Raw genomic sequence first — 9,706 nt, forward strand, 5'->3', positions numbered from 1 at the left:
AGGAGACCTCCTGGAGCAGGGGGGCACCAATCCTCCCAAACCAGAGCATCCAGCTCCACATGGGCGTTTTAAAAGCAATTTTCTCCCCTTTTAGCACCAAGTGATCACACCCAGAGCCCGGAGCAGGGCTTGGGCTGCTCTTTGTGGGGCTTGGCCCCAGCTCTGCAGGCAGGGGTGGCACAGAGGGGACAGGAACACCCCAACACTCCTGCAAAAGGCTCCTTTTTCAATCACAGCAGAAGAATGACTTAGATTTGCTGGTAGAAGGAGCTGGTGGGAGCCAGGCACCTTCCCAAGGGAGGGCCACCCATTCCAGGCCATGCCAGGCTCCCAAGGAAGGAGATTCCCACGATTACCAAGGAAGGAGACGTTCGCTGTCTGGTGGGGTCTTTAGCCATGTGCACTTAGTCAGTAGGTGAGTAGATGTTGCTGCCCGTATCTATCTCCCCTACCCAGTTGCTACGTGTGAACAAGTGTATTTCTCCCCAGTGTTGTGGGTTCTGCCTGTGGTGACACGAGGATGGAAAAGGCAGGGATGACCTCGAGCTTCCTCCTGTACAGGGTAGAGAGGAAACCTGGATGGATCCGAGGCACCGCTTGTAACTACATTTGTTCAAGAAATGTCATCTTAACCCCAAACTGTTGACACTTTATGCATGTGCTAATTAAATTTAAAATAAAAAAAAAAAAGGGATTAATAAAAAAATTAATAAAGATTTTAAGAGGTTATGGTAGATCGGGGTTTGGCTTTTTGTTGGCTTGTCCTCTGCTGTGAGTTAATCAGCCCTGTGATGCTCCCTCCTCTGTTAGAGGCTGGGGCACAGAAGGAGCAGCAGAAAGCTGTGATCTCTCTAAAAGCCTTCATTTGGAGAATCAAACCCTCAAAGATCAATTAATTCCCCAGGGTATTTAATCCCTGACTGCCTGGGTTATCAGGGAAAGCTCTGTCTGTGCTTGGAGGCTCCGAGCAGCAGGAGCAGCTCCTTCCCAACCCCTCCCTGTCTCCAGCAGTTCTTGTCCTCATCCAGCTCCTCCTGATCCCAGGGGAAACACAGACCCCCAGTGAGGGAAAGCAGAAATAAATATAACATTCTACATATACAAATGTTATACATGTAAGTGAATATAATATCTGAAATAAAAACACAGACACACAGAGCATGGCACATACCTGGGACAGCAGCCCAGATCTTCAAAGGTTTTAATTTTACCACCCCCACCCACCCCCCCATTTTTGGATATCCTCTTGACAAATCACTTTAACAGTTTTATTTACAGTAATAAAAATAAATTACTCTTACAGATGAATGTATAATATTATACACAATAGAGATACAGTGCAATAACAGCATTGATTTGTTTTCACTCGGTCATAAAGTGCATCGAAGGGGCTTGATTTAACCATAATTGAATGATAACTGTACATTTTCCTTTGAGATCCACTTTCCCAGCCAAGTTAAAAGGCTCACGACAGCACTGACAGCAGAAGCAGGCGCTGTCCTGATTGCTGTGGGATGGCCTCGTTCCTGGGGAATCAGGTGGGAAGGGAGGCAGGGATTGGGGATGATTGAATCCCATCCTGGCTGAGCCTCACAGCCCAGGGTGAGCACAGAGCGGGATTTTCCTGCTGGAAAACTCATCCCTGCTCAGGGCTGGGGGATTCCCTTCCCAGGGAGGATGCTCTGACCTGCCCCCAAGGGCCACCAGCCCAGTCCTTGTCCTTAAAGCAGGGCAAAGGCAAGGCAGAGCCCAGGGCACTGCCCCTCATCCTCAGCCACCTCCCAGCCACAACAAAAGCTTTTCCTGGGATGAGCCAGCTGCTTTCCAGCTCCCAGAGCCTGCAGTAAGGCCACAGAGCTGTGCTGGTGGTCTCAGCAGCCAGGGACACACAGTGTGCTGTCAGACACCCTCAGGCTGGGCAGGGATAACCTTGGGATGGGAATTTGGGAAGGCAACCACTCCCCCGGGGGCTGGAGGAGATTTATTCACCTCCCTCAAAGTCAGGGAGTAAAGAGCCTTGGGACAGAGGTGTGGATTGGGTCTCCTCTGCTGTTTTCTCTCTGCAATGCTCTGTGTGACATTCCCAGTGGGAATGGGGGAGCTCCTGGGCTTGCAGGGACAGCAAGGGTGGGCTGGGGGGATTCTGCAGTGGGCAACAGAAAAGGTTCAAATGGTCCAATGGAGCTGCCTCACCTCACCACTGGGCACAAACGAGAGGAGTTACAAGGAAACACCATCTGCATCCAAGAGTTATTCCTGACAATTAGAGGTGAGCTGTTAATTGGTGGTTAACAACGACGTGAGCCTCGATGCTGGTCAGGACACACCAATACCTGTGAGTAGCGATGGCTTTTTAAAAGGTCTCCCCACCCCAAATTTGATGCTTCTACAAGAAAGAGATACTTCATCACCTCATGAGAACAGTAATGGTTCCTTGGGGGTTCGTTCCACGTTCAATTAAAATTATTTGATATGAACAAACTGGGGACTGAGATCCTTGGAATCTTTGCTGCTGGTTACTGACATGAAGCTGGCTAAGGAGAGACATTTTCTCTGCCCCAAATCCCAAACTGACCAAAATAGAAAAGGAAAAAAGAGAACAAACCCCAAAATAAAACTGAGCAGCTTTGTTGGTAGAGTCTGTACATTTTTATAGGATTTTTTTGTGTTTTTTTGTTGTTGTTGTTGTTGTTGTTTTGGGTTTGTTTTTTAATTTCTCGTGCTGGGACAGGGACAAGGGCTTGTTGTAAATGCCCAAGCTCCCCCTCAACCCTGGCACATCTCCATGAACCTCAGGGCAGCTGTGGTTACACCCTGGCCTTGTCACAGTGTATTTGAGGAATGTTTTCTCCTTCCTCCTCCTCCTCCTCCTCCTCCTCACCCTTTCCTCATCCCCTCAACTCTACCAGCCAAGCACCAAAAGCTTTTCACATCTACATTGTGCTGGCCACCAGCTGCTGCTGGGAAAGCCAAAGGCACCCAGGAACCTGTAAATAAATCAGCAAATAAGCAGTGGGTTCCTTTCCCTGGCTATGCTGATCCCTGCCACAGGCTCAGGGCTGGTTGGATTCCACCTGGAATCACTCAGGACCAGTTTTCTGCCCATTTCTGCTGCTGCAGATCCAGAGCAGCTCCTGGAGAGTCCAGAAGTGACAAGAATCTAAGCCCAGCCTGGCTCTGGCCTCTCATCCTTTATCAAAAGCCATTTGCAAAGCTCAGAGTTTGCAGGTGCAGGGGTGAAATCCTGGCCAGGGTGAGGACAGGGAGCTCCTCCCAAGCAGAGCTGCCCTCTCCAGGCAGCTCCAGCTTCCTCCTGGAGGGCCCAGGGGGACTCTGGAAATCAAAGGACACCTACAAATTTCCAACAAGCCAAGGACCCGAGGTTTGCAGGACTGCCACTGTCCCTTGTCCAAGCTGAAAAGCACAATCATTAAACCAGAGGCTTTTAGAGACCTCAGTTTAACAGAGATCCAGAACCCCAGGTGGAGGAGGCCTCCCAGCACACCCAACACCAGCAAACACAGAGCACTGGGATGCACTCCAGTTGCTCTGAGTCCTTCTGCTGGTGCCCAGGGAGCGGTCAGGGGCTCTTTGCACCGAGTTTTGGCTCCTCAGTGGATCCACAGAGGATCCACCAGCTGGAAACCCCATTTCTCCCACCAGTGATTCCCTCACCATCATCTCTTTACATTCATGGGAGCTGCTCCCTGTTTATGGCAGCACAACCTCATCCTAAAGCCCTGAATTCCACCCTAAACTTATCCCAAAGCCATCCCAAGCACAGGACACTCCCACCCTGCACACACAGCAGCCCCACCTTGGGGGCAGATTTAAGCTTTTAAATTAACTTTCCTGCTGTTCTGCATAAGGAGGTCCCCAAAATCCATCATCCCCACTGATGTCCAACATTGCCACTCCAAAATTTTCCACTAAAAGGTCTTAAAACAAAAACAAAACCAAAGTGCTGAAGCAAAGGTGCACTAAAATGGTCAGAGGTTTCCACAAGGCAAAACACGGCAGGTGAACCTGAACCTCTTTATTCCTCTTCTTCCTCACTTCTCCTCATTTCCCCACCTTTTCTCTGATTAAACAGGAGAGAAAAAACAGGAAAAAAAAAAAAAAACCTCAAAAAACCCCCAAAACCAAAAAACAACCAAACTGGAAATTGCATTATTTTTATTAAGGGGAATGACTGCAAAAATGCCAATTTATCAAAATGTGGGGTTTTTTTAAGAGGAGATTTCTTGAGACTTTTCCTGACACCTAACAAGTGTTTTTAACAGCTTCCATGGGCAGCTTTAACATCTCAGCTTGACCATCAGATGGAATGAAATGAGAAATGAAATGAGATTGTTATTTGACAGTAGCTCTGAGCACGGAACAGGCTCGTGCCACATCCTGGTACTGACTGTGAGCAGGGCAGGGCACACAAAGACCAGAAATCAGAGTTTCCTCTGCCAGAGTGGCTGTAAAAAACACCAAAAAATGTGTTTGGGTGACCCAGTGTCCCAGTGAGGACATCCCCACCTGCTCTTCACCTCATTCTGGCAGGGGCTGTGTCCTCAGCTTTAGCTCCTCACATCCCAAATCTTTCTCCTCTTGCTGTGGAGGGCCACAAGGAGAAGCTTTTCATCGATCCTTATTTGATTTTGGCAAAGTTTATCAGTGCATCCCTCAAGCAACTAAACTCTAAAAAGAACATTGTTAAAATCAAGCTCTTCAGCAACAGGGAATTTACTGGAAAGCCAAGAAAATGCAACTTTTTTCGTGTCAAGGTTTCTCTAGAGCCGATCAGTTCAACCACCTTTCATCTAAAGATACAAAATGAGCTGCCCAGAGAAGCAAACCCTGACTTCTAGCTAGGGGGGCTGGATAAAAACATTTCAAATGTTCACAATGTTTCAAAAAGGATTGAAGCTATTGAGTTTTTACACTGAGAGCTGCAGGGACCTGGCCTTAAGAAACCAGAAGAAACAGAAGTGAAGTGTTTGTATAAATATTAATCTTTCTTATATATATATTTACTTTAAAACATCGATCACACATTGTGCCAACTGCCCATTCTCCAAGGTATTCATCAGAGAAAGGAGATGAAAAATAACCCAACCCAAACCCACAATACATAAAACCTCAAAGTCTGGCCACCTCTCACAGGTAGACACCAGGTCCAAGCCCCAGGCACACTTGGGAGATTCAGAACTTTCTCATGTGCACTTAGCTCCGAGGAGCCAGAGATTGGTTCCACAGATCCAGGGACAAAATCCTCCTGGATCTGTCTGGTCACAAAGTGACACAAAGCAAGAACATTTCTTCCACCGTCACAGACTCACAGAATGTCACAGCTTGGGAGGGACATTAAAACCACCCAGTGTCACCCCTGCCATGGCAGGGACACCTCCTACTGTCCCAGGCTGTTCCAAAAAACATCCAGCCTGGCCTTGGACACTTCCAGGGATCCAGGAGCATCCACAGCTGCTCTGGGCACCTGTCCCAGCCCTCCCCACCCTCCCAGGGAACAATCCCTGCCCAATATCCCATCCAGCCCTGTCCTCTGGCAGTGGGAGCCCTTCCTCGTCCACAGTTCCTCTCCAGCATCACAACCATTTCTCTACAGCAAAGCAGAATATTTGGGTACCAGACTCAGCTCTCCCAAGTCTCCAATGCCAGGAGCCCTGGCAGGACCCCCCTGTGCCCTGAGCCACCCTGGGTGTCCCAACCCCAGCCCCGCCACCTCTCCGGGGCTGCTCGGCTCCTTCCTGGCTTCAGCAGCGAATGCACGATTCCACCTCCCGGCCAAAAGCAAAGCACAGGATAAAGGACACTTCATCACGGTCTCAGCAGCCGCACACAACACATCACACGGCACAGGAATGTCGGGGCCCGGCGCTTCTCTAACGAAGCGAAGTAAAGTGGCAGCATCAGCAGTGACACGCGTGGTGACAGAGGCTTCCCCCTCGGGGACTCCAGCAACCCGGACCCCTCTTTGGATGAAAATCCCACCCCATGTAAACAACTCGTGTGGAAGGGGAGAAAGCAGCGCCCCCAGAGCCCCAGCTGGACGAGGAGAGCCCTTCCTTGGCCTCCCAGACTTTGGGGTGCGGGGCACCCCGGCTGCGCTCACCATCCCCACAGCGCCAGCCCTGCCCCGCTCACGTTTTGGGGGGAGGGAAGGAGGGAACGGATTCCCTGGGTGCCCCCATCGCTGCGACAGCCCGAACAAGCCACACCTAAAGTGTTTTGTCACCCCCGCAGGTGCCCAAAGTGCTTGTGGAAGCGCAGGGACGCGGGGAGTGCCCGTGTCCCTCCTCCCGCACCCCCCCGGCCGGGGCTCGCCCCCCATTATTGCATAGCATCGCAGGCCCTGATTTCGGGGGGATGGGCACAGCCACCCCACGCGTGGGGACCAGCCCCGCCCGGGGGGGGACGCGACACCTCCCTCGCCATCCCCCCGCTCCTGTGGCCTTCCCATGGGATGTGTCCCCGAGGCGTGGGACCACCCGGATGGGGCCCGCTGCTCCCCTGGCTCCTTACCCCGAGAGCAGAAAAACGCCATCGTGCGAGGAGGATCCTTTTTTTTTTTTTTTTTTTTTTTTTTTTTTTTTTTTTTTTTTTTTTTTTTTTTTTCCTTTTTTTTTTTTTTGTTTTTTTGGTGTTTTGTGTTTTTAAATAAAAAATAAAATGTGTAAGAAAATAACATTTCTAAAGGAAACCATTATCATTCTACTCTCTCTCTCTCTCTTTCTTTTTCCCTTTTTCTTTTTTTTTTTTTTTTCCTCTCTCTCTTTTTGGCCATCTTTCCATGGAACGAGATGTGCTGGCCGGGCGGGGGGCTCCTCCCGGTGGGAAACAATAACGACAGAGGGGAAAAAGAGCAGGAGGAGGAGAGCCAGGGAGCACCTCTGGCTCCACGCTCAGTCCTCACACGTCGCTGGATGTCCTTGGTCTGGAGGAGAACGTGGAAGGGATGCACCCGCAGCAGGCCAGCCAGAGCGATTTCTGGATGTCTGGGTTTCTGAAGGCGTAAATGATGGGGTTGATGAGCGAGTTGCAGGTGGCGGGCAGCGCCAGCGAGTAGGTGTAGACCGCGGGGTAGCTGGAATCGGCCACCAGGGAATAGATGGCGAACGGGATCCAGCACAGGGCGAAGGTGCCGAGGATGAGCGACAGCGTGGAGAGCCCTTTGCGGGTGGAGGTGGCCTGAGCCGTGGCGATGAACTGGTGCTGCACGGCGATCTGCTGGGCGTGCCGGAAGGCGATCTTGCAGATCTGCAGGTAGAGCTGCATCATGAGGGCGAAGAGGAGCAGGAAGGTGACGGCCAGCACGGCCGCGTTGTCCTTGGTGACGGGCCGCAGGATGCTGCAGGAGCTCTGGTCCCGCAGGCAGTTCCAGCCCAGGAGGGGCAGCAGCCCCACGCCCAGGCACAGCAGCCACATCAGCAGCACCATGGCGCAGGTGAAGCCCAGCGTGCGCTCGCTGTGGTAGGTGAGCGCGTTGTACAGCGACAGGTAGCGGTCCACGGTGATGGCCAGGAGGCTGCAGACGGAGGCGGAGAAGGCGGCCAGCAGCAGCCCCGCCGCCGCCAGCTCCGCCGCCTCGCTGGGCGGCCGCAGCAGGTAGCGCACGGCGAAGTTGGCCACCAGCCCCAGCCCGGCCAGCAGGTCGGCCAGCGCCAGGCTGCCGATCAGCAGGAACATGGGAGCCCGCAGGCTCGGCGTGTAGAACAGCACGGCCAGCACCAGCGCGTTCTCCCCCGCCACCGCCGTGCCCGTGGCGCACAGCGCGATGTCCCAGGGGCTCACGGAGCCCGCGGCGGCGGCCCCGCCGCCCGGAGCCGCCGTGCCCGGCCCGGCCGCCGCCGCCGAGGGCCAGGCGGGGGGCTCCGAGGCGTTGCCGAGCCCCGGGAGCCGCTGCTGCTGCTGCTGCTGCTGCGGCGGCCACGGCTCCCCCATGGCGGCGGGGCCGTGCAGCATCGCTGGGGAGAGAGGGAGAAGGGGGCGGTGAGGGGCGGCGAGGCGGGGACGGACCCCGAGCCCCCCCGGAGCCTCCGAGCCCCCCGGGAGCCGCCGAGCCCCGCGCTCGGCCCGGGCAGGGCAGCGCCGAGCCAGCCCCTCCAGCAGAGCCGGGAGCCGCACCGAGCCGGGGGAGACCCGAGCCGGGGGAGACCCGAGCCGGGGGAGACCCTCACCGAGCCCGGGGAGACCCTCACCGAGCCCGCACCGCGTTCCGGAGCCCCCCGCCCCGGGACACCGCGCCCCTCGCCGGGCCGCCCCCGCCCGCCGCATCCCCGCCCGCTCCCCCCGCAGCCCGGCTGCAGCTTCCCCGGGATCGAGTGCCCCACACGCACCCCTGGCCGCTATCTCCCGGCGGGCTGAGGCCGAGCACAACTCATCGCCCCGCTGCCCGCAGCCGCCTCCGTGCGCTCGGCTCCATTCAGGGTCCGCAGGCACTGCGCACCCGGTGAGGAACCGGCCGCCCCCTCCTCCTCCTCCTCCTCCTCTTCCTCCCCTCCCCGGGGCACGGCCACCTTTGCTACCTATTTATAGCGCAACCCCTCAGCCCCCTCCTCCCGCAGCCCTTTCTTTTTGGCGTGCAGTGAGTAAAAATAAACACTATTAATAGGCCAGCGCCTCTATGCGGAGCCGCTGATGGAAGGAGAAGGCAGCGGCCAGGAACAGCCTCACGTTAAGTTTCTCCTTCCTCCCTGCCTTTCCCTCCTTTGGAAAAGGCTGGTGGAAGACTCTCCCAGCCGGCGGCACCATCCTGCCCTGCCTGGCGGAGCGAATCCCCCCGCCCGGGGTGGGCAGCCGAGGTGTGAAGGTCGGGGGCTGTGCCCGCAGCCACCATCGCCCCTTCCCGCACGCAGCCGCCTCGCCGGGGGTTGTTGTTTTACCTGGTTTTAATGCTCGAGGATCAGCTTGCTCCCCCCCGCCCCGTTTTTATTTTTTTCCTCGCCGGTCCTTCCAGCCCTCGGTGCGAAGCCTCATTCCTCGGCGAGCATCGCTAATAGCGTTGGCAGAGAGCTGGCATCGACTTGCACTTAATATTCCTGCCCCATTGGATCTGCTGATAAATCTCAACTCTGACGTCAAAGTCTTCACTTATATTCATGATCCAAGTCTGTGAATCAGAGCCGCTGTGATCAGAATAACAACGAGGCTGGCTCCCCGCTCCACATCCCCATCCACACCCGCAGGCACGCGGGGGGTGCGCGCACCCGCCCCGCCGATCCTTCATTCATCCAGAGGCTCTCCCGACGCACCTCCCCAAGGTCGGGGCCCGCTGCACCTGCGTCCTGCGGATGCAGCTTGGGCACCGGCCAGGCCCCGGAGCCTCGCTGGGTTTATTTTTACCGCTTGTGCCGAGGGATGCGAGGGGAGGCGGCTCCGGGGCCGCGCTCCTCAAGGACAATGTCCGGGACGGCGGCAGCGCTGCCCCGAGCCTCCGGGACACGGCGGATCGGGGATGCTGCGCGGCCAGGCTGGGGCAGGGACATCCCTCCACGGGGGAACGTCGCAGCCCAGAGCCTTCGCCCCACACGGGATTCCCTCCAGCCAGCGAAAAGCTGGGACGAGGAGGATCTCGCTGGGATTGGAACCTGCCCAAGGACGCTGAGTATGAGGGTCTGGTCCCCTCGCCGCAGCACCCACCCATCCCCGGAGCTTCCTCCCCGACTGTTTGGGAAAGGAACAGCCCGGAAAGGAACAA

At 55.4% G+C, this 9,706-nt stretch overlaps 1 protein-coding gene across 1 annotated transcript; it reads right to left on the bottom strand.

Moving 5' to 3' along the window:
* Positions 1-6,730: 6,730 nt before the first annotated feature.
* LOC107203703 (G-protein coupled receptor 12-like) lies at positions 6,731-7,866 on the bottom strand (the record flags this gene model as incomplete). Its single annotated transcript, XM_015626014.2, has 1 exon — positions 6,731-7,866. A coding segment is annotated over one exon (948 nt), but the record flags the coding sequence as incomplete, so codon positions are not given.
* Between the last annotated feature and the right edge of the window lie 1,840 nt (positions 7,867-9,706).

This window comes from Parus major, chromosome 4A, assembly GCF_001522545.3.
Source record: "Parus major isolate Abel chromosome 4A, Parus_major1.1, whole genome shotgun sequence".
In the NCBI taxonomy this organism is placed as follows: domain Eukaryota; kingdom Metazoa; phylum Chordata; class Aves; order Passeriformes; family Paridae; genus Parus; species Parus major.